The following is a 20870-nucleotide window of genomic DNA, read 5'->3' as shown; positions in this document are numbered from 1 at the left end:
TGTCATTTTTGCTACTGTAGTTTATGTATGCTAGAGGTTTCACTACTTTACTACTACACTGTAACTGGCACATGTGCAAGTTACAACGTTAATCATTCAGTTTCGTTGTTTATTAAAAAAATCAGAAGCATAACATTCCTTTTGTGTGTTCCAACCCCCTACCCCTTGGAATTTCCACTAGCCCTCCTTGGGTTGGGTATGGATATTTTTTGGAACAACTGATGCATTTGTTGCAACTAAATTTCATGTTGTAGATAAAGTGACCATCTTGTTCATAAATACTCATTTGTTTTCATTTTCATTTCATGCAGGCATCTTTAAATGAGTGGACATACATGACAGGGTTTCTTTGTTCATTAGGAGGAGTGTGTTTGACCTCATTACAAACAATCAGGTACTGTTTTATTCACAGCTATGTTGTTTCGAGGTTATTTTTAGTACCACATAAGAAGGGTGCTATATCGTTATGTTTGCAGTGTGAATGTCCTGACATAATGACATTATAGCAACATAACAACATTATGTATGGGTTATTGACCAAGTATGAGGTTAAGATGGCTGGATATTGGCCAAGCTCTTTTTTTGCATATTTATGGACCAAGATGGAGTCGGGGTCCATAAACTCGCAAAAAAAGAACGAAGCCAATATCCAGCAATCTTGACTGAACAAGCTTGGTCAATAAAAGATTTATGATCTGGCTTTCGGGGAAATTTTTCTTGCGGGGCATGACGGGTAGTCCCAAGCGGGCAAGATAGCTCCATTTTGCCTGCTTGGGTAGCCAATCACAGCACAGGATTTGATTCATCTTGCCTGCTCACGGAGTTAGCCATATAATAAAGCAACATAACAACATGAACATAACAGCATAAGGAAAAAACCCTTTAAGTCAATGTTGTCATCCCTGTTAAACTGTCTTTTTGTCACTGAGATTTGAGACTACATGGTTTATTACATTTTCATCTTTAGAAATGTTTTTGTTTTTCTCTACTTGTTGTAGAAGATACAGCCGGAGTCTCCCTTCATCTGTGCACTCCACAACTGAACAACACAATACTGAATGTGCTACAGTAACAAAGTAAGTCAGTTCTGTTTGCGGTAAACTAATCTGAATTATTTAATACTAAAATTTATGCCCTGTATGTACGCTTATAGTACGGTAGCAAATTGTTGAGGGTTAGCACTGCCCGAGACTTATGAGGTTTTACTACGCCACGTCAGAAATATTCTATTTAACCTCCTGTAAACAATGTATATACTTCCCATAAAATGACACTAGAAAGTCATCACAAGGGTACCAATGTCTAGAGGTGTTATTTTGCCTTCACCTGTTTTAATTTTAACCTATTTTCTTTATATCCGTACAAGGTTTATGCAAGACTTATTGAGTCTTCTAGTTTGCAGTAATGAAAAAACAGGTTTACAGGTTGGTACAGTATAAGATGCTGCAAGATATATGCATGAACTGCTTGTAAGCAACTGTCTTGTTCTGAACATTAATTTTGATTTGTGGTTGACGAGAGGCATGTTAGTGGCAATTCATGCAAAAGGTTTTGTGCACAGGTCATCGAAAGTGGAGGCAATAACTGGAACATTCAGCCTTAAATACCAGAGCTGCCTCAAGAAACTACATCCAAAACTTGCATGAATTGCATTAATGTATTTGCTGTATTGTAGATAGTTATCACTGTGTCTGATTGTGGCCAGCCAAAACAGGATTTACTAGCTATTATCTTTGTGATATTTTAATTTATTAATTAATGGCAAATTTATCTGTACAGATACGCAGCACAGTAAATGAGTTGGTTGGTGTTGAGCTCAGTCCAAAACTTTACCCCATTCTGCTGACGCAGATTATGATAGTGGTCAACAGTTTCTTCACACCTTCTGGCCAGGTTAGCCTTTCCCTGTCAGTGTTAAAGATCATTAAAAAGCAGACCTTGTAGACCAAAAGAGGCTTGGTTTAATCCAACGTCTGGGAACAAGAATTGATTGAGCTTGCTGATTTGGTAAAATCACTCACAAAGTACAACGTCGTAACTGAAATCCCATAGTTAGATAATTGGTAGTCTGTTTTCTCTTGAAGTTCAGCAGGGGTCATGAGGTGAGACGCTTTAGCCTAAAGGGGAATGGGATGAGACATGGGCATGCATCTTGCCTTATTCCCTCTCGGCCATACCGCCCTTTTGCGTTCCCGATGACTAAACACTTGTTTAAGTGACCCTTAGAGAAAAAACTGGCTGCCAACAGTCTATCCCATTGAATGATCCTGACATTGTGACTATTGAAGTGCCATGCATATGTACACAATATTTGTGATTAGACAATAAAGACTGCAAAAGCTTCTCACGAATGCTTCTGTGACAGAAATGGTTATACAAGGCAAAAGGTGGTCCTTGCTCTCCTCTCGTGCATAATATGGAAATAATTTATAAATAAAAGAGCTATTCATGAGTACTCCTCTATTGTACCTGGAAATTTTTTGTTATTCATTATTGTACGTGGCTCAAACCAAGTTCTTTACATTTTAGGCGGTTATTCAAGACAAGCACACTCTCTTCATTGAACAGGTATGTGTAAAGGATGGGGAAGGGGGGGGGGGGGCATACTCCTAACTTCCACTGTGACCTGGAGACAAAGCAAAGATACATACAGTTAATGTAATCTTGTCACTAAAATTATGTTTTACCAATTACCACGTCAACCATAAAAGATGATTATTTGTAATACTTGAGATACTAATCTGAGATTTTAGCCCTATTCAATACCTTCCAATGTGGACTTTGTCCAGGCTCTCATACGCTGTGGCACAGGCAAAGACAAAGCTGTGAGAGATGAGTCAGTGAGCGAAGCATTCCGTTAAAAATGAGACACCCCCCTCGCCGATTCGTCTCTCACGCCTTCGCTTTTGCTAGTACCGCAACGCACGAGAGCCTACTCGCAGGCTACTTCAAGTGTTACAATGAGAGACCATTCTTGTTGGTTTGTTTTCTGCAGATTATTGTGATAATTAAGCACATCTTGGAAAAGAAACTTGGACGCAAAGATTACTTTCAGATGAGTGGTATTGATGCGATGATTTTGTCATTTGTAAGGTCAGTATTCTTGTTACCATGTTGTTACTTTTTTGTAATCAAACAAGAACAGTTTAATTGATTTGTGTGGCGCAAGTTAGTCTTGATGCCCTTTAGATCTTGAAAAAAGGCACTAACTGTGCCTAACTATCAGAATATGGATTGAAATGACCAGAAATTTAGCTCCAAGAGAATCATAATAATAATATTATACATACATGTACGTTGAACTAATGTCCTTTAGCAACAGTTTTTGGGAAGGTTCCATAACATACAAGACTGTCACTCCTGAAGGCAATCGTAAACTCTTGCTCATCATGCATGTCTCTTGAACGTAACAAAGTCTCCTTGTTTTTCAGGTATGCAAGAAACCTTCCAGTCAGCCGCCAGTCCCTGCAGATTAAATGTAAACTCTGCCAACTAATTGACGTGGTAAGGATTTTGGCAACGAGTGAAATAAATTTGTGTGCAAATAAATGGATGGAAGCTGATGATAAGTTGACCTTTAATTTGTTGTTGAGAAACGCTTAATTAAGCAGTTGTTATCCATCAATAAACATAGCGGGATGCACTAACAAATGTGACATCTCACACCAAAACGTACTCTAACGGATATCTCTTTAATGGTCAAAACGAACGGCTTTCTATTTATTTTGGTAAACAATAGTTGATGGTTTGTAATGGTGTTGGTGACAGGTTATGGCAAAAAGAGATGAGTTGTTACTTCACCAAGAAGTGAAGCTAAGAAACAAGCTGGTCGAATACCTGACTGACTGGGTTCTTCCATCTGCCGAACACCATCAGGCTGAGGGGATCCCTGCGGAGCTCTCTGTCTTGTCCAAGTGAGTAGCTCTTTTAAAATCTCAATTTGGAATTGCCAGCCTTTTAAGGCTTGTTTATTAATTCTACCATGATAGTTTTTGTATACTTAAGGCATACGTCTAACAAAATACGTAGACAACCCCTTGCAACAAGAATATGTGTTCTTTGTAGAGAAATATGCCAACTTATGAAAGCTTAAAAAATGTAGTGCTTGTGTGTGTCTGAGACCATAACCCAGTGTCCATTTCACCACAATTAGACAATGGAAGAGGAGGTCTGATTGTGCGGTAAAACCCCGCCTTACGGCCACCCCCTTACTATGGGCAGTCATTTTTGTCCAGGCAGAACGACCTTTCGCTTTTTTATAAGAAAACCCCATTAATCCGTCAATTATGATATACATGTATCTGTCAAGAGGTCACTGAAAATAGACCAGTCACGAAAGTTGACCCTACCCTGTTAATACGGCCATGAGTATTTGGACGTATTAACGGTAATGCGGCCAAATATTCATGACCCGTTGGCGATTGTATTAACGGGGTTGCACTGTACTTCAAAATTAAAACCCACTTCTGTTCTTCAGTAACATTTGATGAGAAATAATCAATTGATCCACAAACCCTTTTTTGGTTTCTTAGAGACCTCGATGCCACTGTCATGCGTGCAATAGCTTCACTACTGTCAGGTTTACCCCTGCAACCTGAAGGAACGGAGACAGACATTGTGGAGGCCAAGTCACAACTCTTTCTCAAGTGAGCCTCGACAATTTGTTAAGTGTAACACGAGTTAGGGGAAAATATTTTGCAAAATACTTGGACCTCAAGAGGCTTTTCACCTTTTATTTTGTTCATGCATGTGTGTGTGTGACTTCATTTGGTCACTTGTACATGCTTGCTTTCGGTTTCTGTAACAGCTAGCTTTTCTCGTGGGGCAGGGCCATTAACTGCGCCCAAACCCCAACCTGGAGGAACAGGAGATCACTTTTTGTCTGGTCTCTACCCTTCGACGCATCAGCATGGGTGACCCTATCAGGAGTGCAACACTCCAGCCGACATAGCTGTAGGGGTCATAGAGACAAACAAACTGCCCCACTATGATAAGGTGGTGACCCTATTCGGAGCAGCCTTATGGCAGCCTACTGGCGCAATAAGAGGAGATACTACGATGATGCACACATGCTCAAAAGATAATAATATGCTGGAAAGGAAAGTGTTTGTTTCTTTTATGAAAAACATAATGTAGAAAAATTCCATGAATCATGAGAATGCTTATGTGGCAACAAATGCACCTTTTTTCCCGGTAGTTTTGGTTAAGACTACTCGTCCAATACATGGTGGAAGTGTTTTTCAACGACGGATATTTTCTTTAACATACTGCTTAGCCCTTGCTTAGAAACCCTGTAAGTGAGAATATGTTTTATTGTACACTCAAATTTAGGTACTTCACTCTATTCATGAACTTGATGAACAGAGAGAAGGGTACAATAACAGCTGAACAGCGGGAGGACAAAGGTGACGTAAATCACAGCGCATCTCAAACACTGCATCAAAACACCGTCCAGGCCATGTCCAATCTGCTGAATGCTAATATTGATACTGGGCTCATGTATGCAATAGGTAAGGAAAGAGAGACCTAGCACACAGCTGTATTTAAAGGCACCTTGTCATCTATTTCTACAGTGATTATAAGAATTGAAAAAAAGCAGATCTGTATTAGAAAATTTTTTTTTGGACGATTTACATTTCGGACAAAGAAAGTGTCCGAAACTAAAACCATCCGAAATTTTTAAGTGTCCGGAATTTGAAGCGTCCGAAATATTTAGAGTACAGTATGAAACTTTTAAAGTACGTAGTTTCTTGGGCGATGCCATCACATGCACTCCAAGAAAATATTCATCATGAGAGATCTAGAACTTGGATTGGGCTTTGCTCGTTCTATTTATCACTGGAAAGGAAAATGTGTCTTTTATGGAAAATAAAATGCAGGAAAATGCCATTCTATCGTTTTCTCAGATGTTGCTTCAGTTTAATTCGTGTTTTGTAGGCGTAAATTTACTTGAGCTGTGTTTTAGAAAAGTGTCTGAAATTTTTTGTCCGAAATAGGATTAAAGTGTCTGAAAATTGAACATGTATCTGAAATTAAAACGTCCAAAATTTTATGCAAGGACACCTGTAGTGTAATGAGTGTTAGACAGAGATTTTTCGGCTATTCGAAGCTCAATTTCATGATGCCCAAAATGTACACACTTATATCATAGGAACATAACGGTAATAATTTGACTACATGTAGAGCAGAGATTGACAAGTGCCAGGAGCCCATTTGTACGTTATGGTAGGTAATGTTTGTGGGGATGGAAATGGCAATACAATATGGACAACGGGCAGTTATTGGATTACACTTGTTGAGGGAGGTTCCTCATCTATTTTCATTGCCATCTTATGGTAAATGTTTAAGGTTGGTTTATTCCTTTATCTTTGTAGGCCTTGGTTACCATGACGATTTGCAGACAAGAACTGTGTTTATGGAGGTGCTTACAAGGATTCTTCAACAGGTTTGTGATAACAGCTTTATTTTGCTAATACTCTGGTTGATGATATTTATTTTACTGTACATTTATCCTCTGTTTATATATGGAGCCATTTTTTACGATCTTGTAACAAGATCACGCCTAGGGAATGGGCTTGATTTTAAAATCCTTATAAACTAAGAAGGACGGTTAGATAATTACTCATGATGTAAAGCAGACCTCTATTGAACTACTGACAGGCATCCAAAATCTGGCGATATTAAAGAAGATATTAAAGGAGTCATTAATTAAGGAAAACCGAGTATAGTTTTGTTCAGGACAAGACCAAAACAAATGACCCAATAGTTTGACTTAACAAACATGTTGCCTCAGTATTTTATTGTTTAGAGCAAGCAGTTTGTCATCACCAGGTTTTCCTGTTAGGCCCTCTATTTTATCGATAAGTAGTTACTGTATTACTTATGGCTGACTTGTGCAAATGTTCATTTTTAGGGCACTGAATTCGACAATTTGGCAGACACGGTGTTGATGGACAGATTTGATCGACTGGTGGATTTGCTGACTCTAACAGGAGAAAAGGGCAAGCTCCCTATTGTCATGGCCTTGGCTAGTGTGGTACCAGCACAACAGATGGTAAGCTATATTTTGCAAAAATCATTGTAGAATGGCAATGTCCAAGGTTTTCTCTTCGAGGCATTCAGTTAGTTGGGACGCAGCGCGAAAAATGGCGCACGAAAAAATAGAGGAGAAACGCGGCGCATCAAGCCTATCCCATCCAGGGGGGAGTAGAAATACTCCTAGTCACTTCACGCTACAGAAACCAGAGAGATACACCAGCCTGATGGGCCACTTGTCTCGTATGCAGACTTCACCTTTATTTTTTTGTATTTCAGGATGAACTGGCTCATGTTCTGGTCACGCTGTTTGATGACAGGCAGATTCTACCGCAGTTGCTGAATAACCTGTTCGCTATGGAGGTTTGTTCATTTACAAAGCACTTGAGTACAGTACAGTCTTGTTAGAAATCAAACGAGCGATTATTGCTATTTGCAAATGCAGGGGGAACAGAAGACTGCATAGGAAGGGACCTCAGACCTCACAAGCAATGGCATTGGAAATCCGCCGTATCTAAAGTTATTCAGTTCAAGCTGTAATGTTAATTAAACAGTTTTAATAGCAGGGTTTTGCTAAGCTGTCCTCCTTTAGTGGAGAGTTTCCCTGAGGTGCAAACCATCCACCAGTTCGTCCTGACTAGCGCACTCCCCACTCGTGTCAGGCTGAGGAAATCTAAAAAAGCCCAGTCAAAACAGGGTTAATGAAATAAATTCACCGTTGTGACGGCTGTTGTAATTGCATACACTGTAATCACATACATTGTAATCACATACACCGTAATGACATACACTGTAATGACATACACTGTAATCACATACACTGTAAGTTGTCCAAGGAGAATAGTCCTGAAACGCGTGGTAAACGTTAAGACGGATTAAGACACATTAACCTTTACTTGACCAGGTGTACAGCACAGAGGGGATGCAGACACTTTTCAGAGGAAACAGCCTCTCAAGTAAAACCATGGCGTACTGTTTTAAGGCATTTGGTGGTAATTACCTTCACACACTGTTAGCACCACTCATAGCTCCGATGTACAAAGAACGGATCTCATTTGAAGTCGATCCCACGAGGTTTGTTTACAAGATAGTACTGTACATGTAGTCTTATTGCTAGTTCTGTTATTGCATTTTGTTTACTTGTTTTGTTTCTTCAATATCAGGCTTGAAAAAGGCCAAAATGTGGAAGAGAACAGGAATAATCTGATTAAAGCGGCACAGAAATTCATCAATGAGATTGTCATTTCTGCTGAGAGGTAAATTGTATTTTATGTTTTGTCCAACGATTGGACTGTCCCTCGTTCGCTTGGTCCGTGGAGCGAGACCGTAAATAAACCGCGAGGAAAAAAATGACGACGTGAAATCGTGGGGGCGAGACGAGATGCGAGACGAAACGGGACGAGACGCGTGGTTCTCGCCCGCAGGAATTCGCGGGGCCATTTTTTTTCTCGCGGTTTTCTTTCGCGTCACGCACGACGGACTAATCGAAAGTGGGAATACTCGTAGTCGATTGGACAAGCTGTGTATGACTTTTAATGGCCTGCAGGCACCCTCTCCTTTTTCTTTACAAGACCCTGTTCGTCACCTGAACGCTTTTTTGATCGTTCTCACTGACTGAGAGCCTGAAACAGGCTAGACTTTTAACAGAAGTGACGTCCGGTCAAGTGAATCTTTCTTTCAGCTTGACTGAACGCCGAAGTTCTTTCTTCTCTTGTATATACTTTGAGAGCGAAGAAAAGATTAAATATTAATGGCGCAGAAACAAGTTTCTCATCCTAATCCTTTCATTCTTTTAGCTTCCCCATTCAACTGCGAAGTCTGTGCAACTGTCTACGGGAGGTAAGTGCGCCTTTTAAGAATTTAAAGCTGTACACAGCTTACTACTCTGTTGAACAATTCTTGAGACGGCCATAATATGATTGGGATTTGCACCGTGTTTTTTTGTTGGATTGCAGTTCTATGTTTCTTTATTTATAGCTGACTTTCTCTTAGCGATGTCGTTGATTAATGTTACCCGTGATGGTGAAGCTTGCATATCCGGTTAGCTATGCTGAAAGGGACTACAATCGCGGACAAAACTGTTGAGACAACTGAGTCAAAAGTACACTTATAGGACATTCGCACTCTTATTACCTACTTTTCCTCGCCCTTTCCCTCTTTCAATGTTGCTTTGTGCGTGAATGGTTCGTCGCAAAAGATATTTTCCAAAAAACATAGGACAACATTGAGAAGGGAGGGTGAGAGGGGGCATTTCTGGGCTGGGGGTGTCGTTTTCGCATCGCAGTTTGAGGAGAACGGCTTTAATATGTCTTTGTCTCAACAGATTTTGTCCGAGATTGTACGTAGGTTGGTCTTTGGTAGGGCTAACCATCCTTGTTTTAGTGGTCGAACGGTAGCGGTTTGACAAAGATCTGTCCTTGGTCCTCTCAGTTGGTTGGGTGGGCAATGGGCTAATCGCATGAAGTAAATTGATAAAACCTACAAGGCATTATAGGCAAGCGCAGTCGCCTCATGGTTAGTGCGCTTGACTCCGGACTAGCATCACATCCAGGGGGGAGTAGAAATATAGTTGCTTCATGCTACAGAAACCGAGGATAAGCGCCGACCTGATGGACCACTGGGCTCGAGACTTAACCATAAGGCCTTATGTGCCACTAGGCAGTTAACAGAGTCGCCACGTGATCTAAATGATACATGATTTTGTTGTTCATAGACTGTTCATCAGAGATTTCCTAAGCATAGCTTAGAAGCAGTGGGCAGTGCGTTCTTTCTGAGGTTCATCAACCCAGCAATAAGTATGTTTAACTTTGTGCGCTAATCTACTTAAGGCCTCCAACACAATGTCTTTGATTGTCAGCAAATAATATCTAAGTGTCTATAACTATAATGTCTTATAATTTCTTAGTCAAATTAAATGACAAGTAGTTCAGACTTGTTGAAAAAGACGGAAATTTAGTCATCGTTTTTCTTTATCTAGAAGAATACTTCATGATAAGATATTTCATTTACAAGATGACACAAATGTTACTTTCCCCAGTCTATAGTAAATAGATATTAACGGAGAACATGTAGAACTATCAAACAGTTTGATATTATTACCGTACTTGAAACTTAATCTACAGTACAAACGGCCAAATGTCTGAGGAGTAAAACTACTGATAAAATGTGCTTGTTGACACGAGAAAAAGCTGTTCAACCTGAGTAGCTCAATTTCAATTACAATTGACCATAGTTTCCATCTTGGAGTACAAAAATCGCTTGTTAAGAACCTCTGAATGAAGTTCTAGCCGGAAAAATATTGTTACATATTATGCGTTGAGACTTGCCTAACATTAAGGAAACGTTTTTTCTTAAGCGTCACCACATGCAACTGGAATTATTGACCAGGTTCCTTCAGAAGAGCTGGGAAGAGGACTTATGTTATTGTCAAAGGTGGGTGCTTAGTAGCAAGCTGTCATTCTTTGGTTTGTCATAGTGGCACTGTTTTTAAGCGGTTTGACGCAATGGGGAGCAGGGATGGCGTAGTGATGAAAACACTCGCCTCCAGTGTCGTATGTGGGTTGAGTTTCTTGTTGGTTCTCGTCTTGTTCCGAGGGATTTCCCTCGGGTACTCCGTTCCCCCCTCTCTCCTCGAAACTAGCATTTACAAATTCCAAGTCGACCTGGTAGGAGAGGGTGGCAGAATTGTTACCTCAGTTTTTTCCTTTTTGTGAGGTTAGACGTGCTGCAAGACTTGGCCAATTTGTAAAGAGATAATTGAATTTTTCGTCGTTGTTTTCAGGTTCTTCAGAATTTGGCCAATCATGTGCTGTTTACTAAAGAGAAACACATGGAACCGTTTAACGGTTTCCTTCAAGCAAACTTTGATAAGGCGAGAAAGTAAGTCTGTTTCCTTCACGCGATATAATAGGTCATTTTCGTATTCTCGGTATTGGACTGGAACTAGCTTGTAATGGAGGCTCATGCGGGGAAATATCATTAAAAGGAGATTAATGTCATTTACATTTGAAAAGATTCCACGCATGAGCCTCGTTTGCACGCTAGTCCCAGTCCAATACCGAGAATACGAAAATGGCCTATTAGGAAGAAACAACATATTTATGATGGTTTGCCATTCGAAAATAAAATTTATATCTTCGCGTCGCCGTGTAATACCCTCTATACATCAGCCTGAAGGCTCTACCTTTGACAATTGGACACCCCACATGTATCTGTAGTTCTTGTCCCAACTCATGTAGTATTGAAAAATCGCTCAAAATAAATCTCGGATGGAAACAGATGTCCATCACTTTACAGAGAGTTAAATTGAATCAGATTTGGATGGGTGGTTCATCTTTTTGCGTTATTTTGTACTTTGCAGATTTTTCAGTGTCATCTCGTCAAAGTGTCCCTGCAAGAGAGACGAGGACAGTACTAGTTACTCTTTCATTAGTGACAGCAGCGTGTTAAGTCTTCATAAACTCTTATGGGATCACCAAGAAAAGATCGGCACTTATCTGGCTACGAAAAGGTGAGCAGTGATCCGCTTTGTGAAAATTATCGTAGAATTTTATTGTATTTGTTATTTATAACTTGACTTTTTGTTTAATTGCACGAATTTGTGCAAAAGAAACGGATAGAGGATGATTTTCTGCGCAACTCCCATCAGATTTTGAACAGTAGAATTTTTGTCATTATGCTTAGTATATGGTTCAGTGGAGGTATATGAAATAAATGGTCACAGGCTAAGGTTTCTATTTAACAATTAGATTATTCGCTCTCGATTTCTGTGAATAATAGTTGACTCGGGCGTCGCCATTTTGTTAACAACCTCACACAGCTAGGCTACTCACTATGTACAACAGAATAGATAGTGAGTAGTATAGCCAATAAGAGGACGGCATTCGTGATGGAACGCTAATATAGACTAGTTAGTTGGAGCCAAATTAATTTTTTTGCGGTTTGACTAAAGACCTAGAGGGGCGATGAAGCGAAAGGAAAACGATCAATAAAAAAGAACTCACTGATAAATAGCACAGCTGCTTGGTTCCAAGTGGATTTTCAAACATAATCCATTCTTCTCTTTCAGTGAATTCAAGACGTTTGGTAGAAGACCGTTTGAGAAAATGTCGACTCTTCTAGCTCATCTCGGACCACCTGATCAGCAGAAAAATCATTTTTCACACGTGTAAGTTTCAGCCCTGTTTATAAAACCATTTAATTGTGCTAATTATTGCACTTCTACACCTACATGTAGCGATGTCGCATTCTAGGGGATTTTCTGCTGTCCCATTTATATGTGACAATAAAATTAAATAAATCCTTTGGGAAAAAGCAAGATTATGCAACATGTATTTGTCAGTAGTACTTGTGGAGATTATCAGAGAAGGTATGTCGTTAATCCACCTCCTCAAGTATGCTTGTGTTATGGGAAAAAAAACTTCAGAATTGCTCTAGCATTTAAATCAACTAATGCTTTGTCCCAGCGTTGTCAGTTTGTTGAAGTTAGTGGTGTGTTATAGCAGTTCCTGATCCACTCACTTCTCACTCCGGTTAACTACTGAAGAAACGTTTAGCACGGTACTGTACCAGGGTTTCTGCGTACAGACGTGTGTGCCCTGGTCGCAGGTCTTGGTGAACGAAGAGTAGAAAGTTTGGTGTCTTGTTTTTGAAAAGAGAGTCCTTGTGCGAAAGGGCCTCGGTAGTCATGCAAAACCAAAGAGTGACTTTATGCAACTGTAAAGTAGCATTTTTGTTTGCAGCTTGATATTGGCTAAATTTCGTTTCCTATGCTCGGCACTCGAAGGGATAAGTCTCCGAGACTAGTCCTTGCGACCTGTCCCACGAACAGTTCACACAAAGCGTTAGTCGCGAGACTTCAGCGTGCCTTCAGTTCAAGCCAGTTTGAACTCGTGGGACAAGAATTAAATTTGCTAGAGTTTTTGACAAAAATGGCTAGTTCACACGAAGGGACTTGTCTCCGCGACTTTTCGCAGGGACTAGTTCCCTCGTGCACGCCGGCCATTGCAGTAGAGGTAGTGTAACGTGGTTGTTGTTGTTGTTGTTGTTGTTTTTTTTTGCTGTTTGTCGTTTAGACGGTGGCAAGATGGCGCACGGTTTGAGGAATTCATGGCACGACACGCTGAAGAGAGTCGCGACGATTTGCAGGCCATGAAAGCTTTAAATGTGTTTTATCAAGTACGTTTTATGTTAGGTTTTTTTTCAATACTGTTTTCCTTTCTTTAGATTTTGTTGAAGCGAGTGGTATAGGTTCTTTTGAGGTCCTTTGGTTGAAAATTTACTGTCATAAATCAGTAACATATTGGGCCTAAGGGAACACTCTACATTGTCGTTCTTTGAAGGTGTCGTGATATACAGCTGTCTCGAGAGAGATTGTCCTACGAAAGCGTAAAAGCGCACGCGACAATGCCGAATGATGTTATGGGAAACGTAAGCTTCCCCCTGTTGAGGAAAGTTCCCAGTGTCTCAGTATTAAAGATAGAAGGAAAAGACATGTACAAACATCTGTGGTTTCTTCATCCTTTGTTACTAGACAGCGCGAATTTCGATCAAGCAATGATAGCGACCACTATAATAACTTTCAACATGGTCGCATACGCTTTTCGTAGTCTCGGAATTTGACTGGAACTAGCTTAATACTGGGGCTAATGCGGGAATTTTTTCAGATTCATTTATTCCCCCGCATAAACCTCCATTGCAAGCTACAATCCTGGCCAAAAGTCCTTGGGACACTTGACAAAATGACAACCGGTGACGCTTTATTTTGAAGTGGGAAGTCATTATTTCATTTGCCGAACCCCCCTCCCCCCTCCAAAAACAATATTGGAGTAGTGGGTCTACTTTGGATGAATCAACATCAACATTGTGTTGGGGGTGGGGAGGGGGAGATGGACAGGAAGGCCATATGTTGGCAAAAGTGCAAAGTGTCCCAAGACTTTTGACCAGGATTGTAGTTCCACTCCAATACCGATAATACGAAAATGGCCTATTTGTAATGAAAGAACTTTGAAACCGCTTTCAATTTGCAGTTAATGTTCGTCAAAGTGTTGTTAAATTGGGTTTAAATCAGCGCAGTGAAACGGCGATAAAACTGCTTTGCAGTCGAAAGCATTCAGTTTGCGATTACGCTGCGGCGACGAAACTGTTAGTTACACTGTGGTTGAACTGCGCTACAGTGTTGCTTTATGTTTGCCTTTTTACAAACTAAAATACTGGTATTTTACATTTGAAATGGTAATTTTCTTAACATGTCAAGAGACATTAATTTGGAAGTGGAAGTTTACTTGGTTTAATTTTTTCGTTTTTAAGGGTGGAAAATCCAAAGGAGGACATCCAGTGTTTTACTACATTGCCAGACGATTCAGGTGCTGTGTTATACTTTAGAAAAGAAAATTGAAGTCAAACGTGTTTGCAACCCTTTCGCCCCCAGTGAAATATAGATTCTCTTTACTGGCTGCCAAGCGTTTAGTTTACTGTCACTTCTGAGAATTTAGTGTTACATCAAGGTAACATCCTTTAGTTGTGTATTAAGTTGGGTTCAGTCTCTTTCGCAACCGTTATTTCGTTGCGTGACGCCCCGAATAACGGGTTCCAAGGTTTGTTACACTGGGTAAAGATTCATTGTGTTCGATTAGCCCCTAACCATTTAGCCCCCAGGCAGAAGTCGAAAACACTGTCTATTTGGGGGCTATTCGACTTCTGGTTGAGGGCTAATTTGCTAAGGGCTAATCGATTTGGGAGCTAAATGACCGGTAATCGATTATTTACAAGGCCTCGTTATTTCACGGTGCAGCTAATTGTGCATCGTGATAGAGTAGGGGACTGACTATTAAAATGATTGCAAAATTACTTGGTGTGTCTTCAATATGCCTGATGTTTCTCGAAAATGTTTATTATTTGCAGGGGTGACCAAATAAGCGATGAACTTCTTATTTATCACGCCTTGCTTACACTAGAAAGCTGCATCGACAGGCCTTGGGAATTAGTGGTCGACTTTACCCATACGACATTGGAAAACCGATTTAGTGTAAGTAAAAAGCAGTTTATACAACGCGTCTCAAAGGCTGGAGGCAGTGTGGCCGAGTGGTCAGGGCGCCGGTCTTGAAATCCGGAGGTCGCGGGTTCAAGTCCCGCTCTGATCACTTACCTGCTGGAGTTGTTTCTTGGTAGACCCTAGTTTAACTCCTCGGAGTAGATTAACACGGATTACTAGCGACGTACTTGAAAAATTGAGGTAAACTTTTCAAGATGCCGCAAACCGTGTCGTAGCTCCTTTAACAACTGGGAAGCATTGCTTAGGCATCCACCTATAATATAGGATGCCGTTCTCAAGAGCTGGCTTCCTTGTCCTAAATTGACTTTTTGTTTTCGTCTGTTGCTGTGATTGTAATCGTGTTGTTGATTTGTTCCAGCCAAGTACAGTTTTAAAGCTCTTGACAGTTGTCCCTGACGGTGCAGTGAAGAATCTCATGGCAGCGTACATGTACAACTGTAGTAGTACGCTGAGGCAGTATGCCAAGTACAACGAGCGCCACTTGTCTCCACTCAAGGTAGTTATTACAAAATTGACTGCACCCAGAGAACTACATAGTGGGGAAGGAAAGAAAGAAGACAGTGTGATATTTAACAATTAGACCCGTAGCCCTTGAGGGCGAAGGGTGTACTTGTTTTAGTATCACCCAACTAGTTGGACAGAAAAGGCAATAATAAAGTTAGCAAATGCAAGTTGAAGAAATATTTATTTGGGAATAAAACGAAAGAAAGGGTCACGCTCGATTGCGCCAATTTCGCTACTCGAGGACTATTACTAATAGTCCTCTAGTAGCGTAACCAATTAAAATGCAGGATTTGCATTAGTCCACTAGTTGGGTGATACTAAAATAATAAAGACAGTGTGGTGAAGATAACATCAGAGTTTTGTGGCCAGCGTAAATCGTTTCTTTTCCAATCGAAAGTTACATGGCGTGTCACTGACGTCACAACTTATCGATGCTCACTCTGTATTTTGATTGAACAAGAAGATTCTGAAACTCTTTGAATGCTAGCTAATGCTCCTACAAAAGGTTTTTTCAAACAGTGAATTACCTGGATCGCTAGCTTTAATTCCACTTGATAGGATGTCTTACTACTGAGCCTGTTGTGAGCGAGGCATTGTAAGTACTTGTACTCTCACATATGATATATGCCTTGCGTAGTGCTGTAGTCAGTGAAGTCAAAAATGTGACTTCTGTACTTAATAACGAGAATTGCTGCTATGTAGATAGTCCTTGCAGGACACACATTTCCTCAGAGCCTAAGCGAGAGGTTGTGCGGTGGAATACCAGTTATGGCCGATGCAATTCTTTTGTTATATGTAATACCAAATTTCTATCTATTGAAGTGAAATATGTCTTTGTGTCTCATACAGGGCCGTTCTGTGGTTCGAGTTTGTGAGTCATTAAGTAAACTGCATGAATATGTCAGTCCAAGTGAACTCAAGCTACCAAGCTCCACTGTGTCCCTGGAGGAAGACTTGAAGGCAAGCAGTTCTTAAAACATCGTTTCTTCGTCTATGTTGATTAAAGTAATTAAACTAAAGCTAATGGTTCCACTAACGTACTCCTCAATGGGGTTGTCCTCTAAAGAATATAAACACATTAAATATAATACTGATTTTATGGTGTTAGATGAATGAACGTTATCCTCTTTCTCGTTAGCAATCCTATTGGCTTCCTGTCATTTGTCAAAGTGTGATCTACAAGGTCGAACTATTGTTGTTCGCACTTACGTATTTATCAACTTGAAATTGATAAAGGGGACGAGCGAGTGGAAAAAAAATGTGAGGGGTTTGGAGCGAGAAAGGCGGTCTCACTCTCGCCATGTTCCCTTTTTGCTCGCCCCCACAAACCAGAGTCTGGATCAGGCTATAGGAAATCATGCTTTAAGTATTGCTTTGTTTCGTTTGTTTTCCACAGGTTTTTCCCGCTTTTCGGGTGTCAACGAGAAGTAGCGTTTTAGTCAAGGTGATTAGCGATTTTATTTCCTCGTTTGGTAAAGTAGTATTTATTGTTTGAATGATCTTCTCGTCTTGGGAGGTTCCGTGGGTTGATGACTAGCGAGTTACGAACTCCTGCCCGGGGTCGTCGCGTTTTCGTTTGGGCAAAAACACGTGTGCATTTTCCACGTGGGAGATAGCCTGCAGAACAGGCGGATTAGCGGGGCAGAGGGCGAAACGCGATGCACGAGCGCGGAGCGCGACCACTTGCGCGAAGCACGAGTCAAAAATATCTGCCCCGCTAATCCGCCTGTTTTGCGGGCTACGTAGGGGAATGAATGAATTTTAACAATTCGTTACTCTGGGAACGAGAAGAAACCTAGGACGTCTGGTGTCCCAGTAGCTTGTGGCACCGTTACTGGGAACAAAACAAATGATGAGAAGAAATATTGTCCTCAGTAACGATCCCAGAGGCTACTGCGAGACTAGACTCGCCCCAGATTTCTTCTCGTTTCGAAAGCGGGAAATTGCCTAGGCGCCTAAGAGAAACGCTGGGGGTTATGGTGGGGTAGAATATTGCATGCCATCCAGGCGGGGCGGGGGTGGGGTGGGGTAGTAATACCCCTAATGGCTTCATGCCTTAAACACCGCTCTAACTGTCGCTCTAACTTCTTGATTTTGTTGTTTTCAGGTTGGACCTACGTCAGTTCAGATCACCACTCCAGAAAGGCATAGAGTGTTGGGTTATTCTAGCATTCTAAATGACGTGTATTATGCTTCCGAAGTTAAAGGGGTAAGTTACTTATGTTATGAGATCTATTGTGATATCTTTCCTTACACCTGTTCCTAGGTCAGGCAAGGGAGAGTCTCCAAACAAATGCTGCTGCTTGCAGATTAAAAAAAGTATCTTCGCAAACTTTCTTGTATTCTAATGGACGTGTGTTTGAGTGGCTAAATGCTGACTCTATCAGTCGCCATTGAATCTGATTTTGTACCTAGTGATTTGGGAACAATTAATAAGGCTAGGGAATGTATGATAATCCGAGAATGTTCATTGTGTTGAAATTCAGACAGCAATTGGCAAAACTAGAAGTTGTATTTCAGTAAGAACTATACCATTATCAGACTAGAATATGCGTACAAGATAGCTCTAAAATATGGTGCAATTATTTTTTTGCACTACACTTGGCTTGTTTCGACAGTTACCTTAACTAAATGCGCTCCCCATTTTTTACAGGCCACAGTTGAAGACGAGAACCTCTGTCTGCTTAAGCTTGCAAATGTCGGTCCAGGCATTCTACTCATGAGCAATGACTGCGAGCAGATTGTACAGGCTGTCACGCATGTCAAGACCAGGTGGCAGCTGTCACAACCTGTAAGTTGACGTGCACTGAATGGCTGTTGTTGTTATTGTCCATTAACAAGTAGTCATGTTTTTGTGTTTACTCTTTTTCAGGATTCATCCACAGCCACAAGCAAAAAGATCAAACCTAAAGATGTCCCTGGGACGTTACTCAACATGGTAAGACATTAGCTTATACGCCACTGTTTTCACCTTTTGATTCCAACGCCTGGTTCACACTAGCGACATAACGACATAGTGATGACGATATAACGACATAATTGTTTCTGTCGGTAATATGAACATCAACATAAAGACATGAAGAAAAGATCACGATGTTCACACTGTAAACATAACCACATGACGTCCTTCTTATGTCGTTATGTCGTTATTTCGTTGGTGTGAACTAGGCTTAACGGGTATCTCTGGACTTCGTACCTTGAGTAAGTATCTGAAGTTTTATTTTTATTGTTTTTACTTACAGGCGCTGTTGAATCTTGGTACTTCAGATCCCAGTCTTCGCCTGGCTGCTTACAATCTTCTGTGTTCAGTGACAAAGTCGTTTAACCTGAAAATCGAGGAACGACTTTTAGAAGGAACAGGTTTGTTCTTAGTGTGGGCTTATCTGAAGGAACTAAGCTCGAGTGAGGGAGGTCTTTTTCAGGCCATTTCATTTAAATAGTGAGAAAGATCTTTTGCATTAACGTTCCTACTGAAAGGGTTTTCACTTTTGGCCTCTTGCTTAGGCGAAAGGGATAGCGCAAAAATTCTCAGAATTATATCGAGGCAATAGAGATTAAGCTGGTAAAAGAATAATACTGTAGTTTAAACAGGAATTGCGCATGAGCCTCGTATGGCAACCGCTGGTTTATACAGCGTTTTTACATGACGTCATGGCAGCCATGTTGGTGTTCCAAGACAATGAAACGGCGGCCATGTTAGTGTACCAAACAAATCCTGTGGAAGTTGAACTCTTTTCTTATGTAGACACTTTCTTTTTTTTCCAATAAATTTGCATGGGTGATGGACACGTGAGTGAAGTGTGGTTTTCCGTTGGCTGAGGAACGAAAGAAGCGGAAAACGTTTTTCTCACACACGGCTGGGAGCCACGGTCTGGGCACAGGTGTGCGAGGGGTTTCAGGTCACGTGACTTGTGTAAGGTTTCAGTTTTTGTTTTGCCATCCGCCATTGCCTGACATGCCCACCCGCCCACCCGTGAAGTACTTGTAGAATGTGTTAAGTTGAGGTGAAATTATTTTCTAACCACTTTTTTGTGTCATTGTAAGACTGTTATGTTCTTATGTTGATAAAGGTCAGGCTGTGTGGTTCGACTTGGCATGGCTCCCAGCGGCGTGTGAGGAAACGCTTTATAGCACAGAAATGTTTCACTGTAATTGACTATGATTTGCGAAAGTTGCGTTTTGCGCTATCTCTCCAGGTTTGTGCATTCCTACAAACAACACACTGTTTATTGTTGGCATCAGCGAGAAACTTGCTGCTAGAGAACCCCAGCTTACACTTGAGGTATGAGAAGAATACGTATGTTATTATTCTCAGTTAATTCATTAGTGTATAACCCTTTACAAAATCAAAGCATTTTCTTTGTTTTAATCTGATGTAAGTTTTTCTGCTTTCTTCACTTCAGTTCTTAGAGGAATGTATTGCAGGTTTTGTAAAATCAGATTATGAACTCAAGCATTTGTGTTTGGAGTACATGGCGCCTTGGCTACCAAATTTAGCAAGGTTGGTTATTGTCAGTTAGTCAATGTTTTCATCAGTTGAACAGCAAGTGTTGCATTTTGAAATGAAGCTTGGCCTTGTTATAAGCAGTACAACGTTGTTGTATCGTAACATCTCTTTTAGTTAGGTTCGCAAAAGTTTGAAAATACCTCATCGGCAGAGCTTTTCTGTGCATTCGGATTGTCAGTCACTAGATCTCATTTATGAGTTGTACAGGCAGTCCTACACACTCCTCCTCCAGTCCTCCTCACTATGGAGACCTGGAAAAGAGTGTTTGTCGCAAATTAACTTTGGTCAACGCGTCGTAAATCAAGTACGCAGAATTCTAGATAGAAAACCTCAGCATCACTTTTTCCAAATTAAACGGATTCTCTTTCTTTTAAGGTTTTGCAGGTTTCCTGCCGATGATCCACAGAAAGTGAAAATGACGCGTATTCTTGAAGAACTTATCAACCTGACTGTGAAAGAAAAAGGGGTAGGTTCCGTGCTCTGATCAAAATGCCGCCTTTCAAATGCCTTCATCATATAGATCACACTTTCCATTTCTGATATTTGTAAACTGTGGAGTTTGGCATGAGCTTAACTGCACTCTTTCAGTTTATGTTTTGATTACTCAAAACTCTTACCTTTAGTAATAAAGTTATTGTTTCCCTGTTGCAGACAATGTATCCATCAGTTCAAGCAACAATCTGGGGCAATGTGGGAAAAGTGACCGAGTTATTGGACACAGTTCTTGACTGCTTCATAAAGGTATTTTCTCACGAACGTACATCCATGTTT

The 20870-nt window shown here is 40.7% G+C and overlaps 1 protein-coding gene and 1 non-coding gene across 2 annotated transcripts in view; both read left to right on the top strand.

Moving 5' to 3' along the window:
- The window catches only part of LOC110052022 (neurofibromin-like), a 46388-nt gene that overhangs the window by 13702 nt on the left and 11816 nt on the right, over positions 1-20870 (top strand). The window contains exons 23-57 of the mRNA XM_089280437.1: positions 312-394; positions 999-1076; positions 1367-1424; positions 1780-1893; positions 2530-2568; positions 2996-3093; positions 3432-3504; positions 3769-3914; positions 4533-4646; positions 5332-5510; positions 6375-6445; positions 6914-7054; positions 7315-7398; positions 7940-8109; positions 8199-8291; positions 8832-8874; positions 9749-9830; positions 10391-10467; positions 10817-10914; positions 11396-11545; positions 12104-12202; positions 13110-13212; positions 14344-14399; positions 14938-15061; positions 15447-15584; positions 16442-16552; positions 16989-17036; positions 17700-17801; positions 18246-18383; positions 18465-18530; positions 18835-18952; positions 19789-19874; positions 19996-20093; positions 20475-20565; positions 20751-20840. Coding sequence (XP_089136563.1) covers positions 312-394; positions 999-1076; positions 1367-1424; positions 1780-1893; positions 2530-2568; positions 2996-3093; positions 3432-3504; positions 3769-3914; positions 4533-4646; positions 5332-5510; positions 6375-6445; positions 6914-7054; positions 7315-7398; positions 7940-8109; positions 8199-8291; positions 8832-8874; positions 9749-9830; positions 10391-10467; positions 10817-10914; positions 11396-11545; positions 12104-12202; positions 13110-13212; positions 14344-14399; positions 14938-15061; positions 15447-15584; positions 16442-16552; positions 16989-17036; positions 17700-17801; positions 18246-18383; positions 18465-18530; positions 18835-18952; positions 19789-19874; positions 19996-20093; positions 20475-20565; positions 20751-20840 — 3459 coding nt within the window. The remainder of the gene's footprint in view (positions 1-311; positions 395-998; positions 1077-1366; positions 1425-1779; positions 1894-2529; positions 2569-2995; positions 3094-3431; positions 3505-3768; positions 3915-4532; positions 4647-5331; positions 5511-6374; positions 6446-6913; positions 7055-7314; positions 7399-7939; positions 8110-8198; positions 8292-8831; positions 8875-9748; positions 9831-10390; positions 10468-10816; positions 10915-11395; positions 11546-12103; positions 12203-13109; positions 13213-14343; positions 14400-14937; positions 15062-15446; positions 15585-16441; positions 16553-16988; positions 17037-17699; positions 17802-18245; positions 18384-18464; positions 18531-18834; positions 18953-19788; positions 19875-19995; positions 20094-20474; positions 20566-20750; positions 20841-20870) is intronic.
- Trnas-uga (transfer RNA serine (anticodon UGA)) lies at positions 15097-15176 on the top strand. Its single transcript has one exon. It is a non-coding gene; the product is annotated as a tRNA-Ser (tRNA).

This window comes from Orbicella faveolata, unplaced genomic scaffold (assembly GCF_042242905.1).
Source record: "Orbicella faveolata isolate gen_17 unplaced genomic scaffold, um_ofav_v1 contig_47, whole genome shotgun sequence".
Classification (NCBI taxonomy): Eukaryota; Metazoa; Cnidaria; class Anthozoa; order Scleractinia; family Merulinidae; genus Orbicella; species Orbicella faveolata.
The sequence above is the reverse complement of the archived record's forward strand: the minus strand, read 5'-3'. Positions and strand labels throughout refer to the sequence as shown.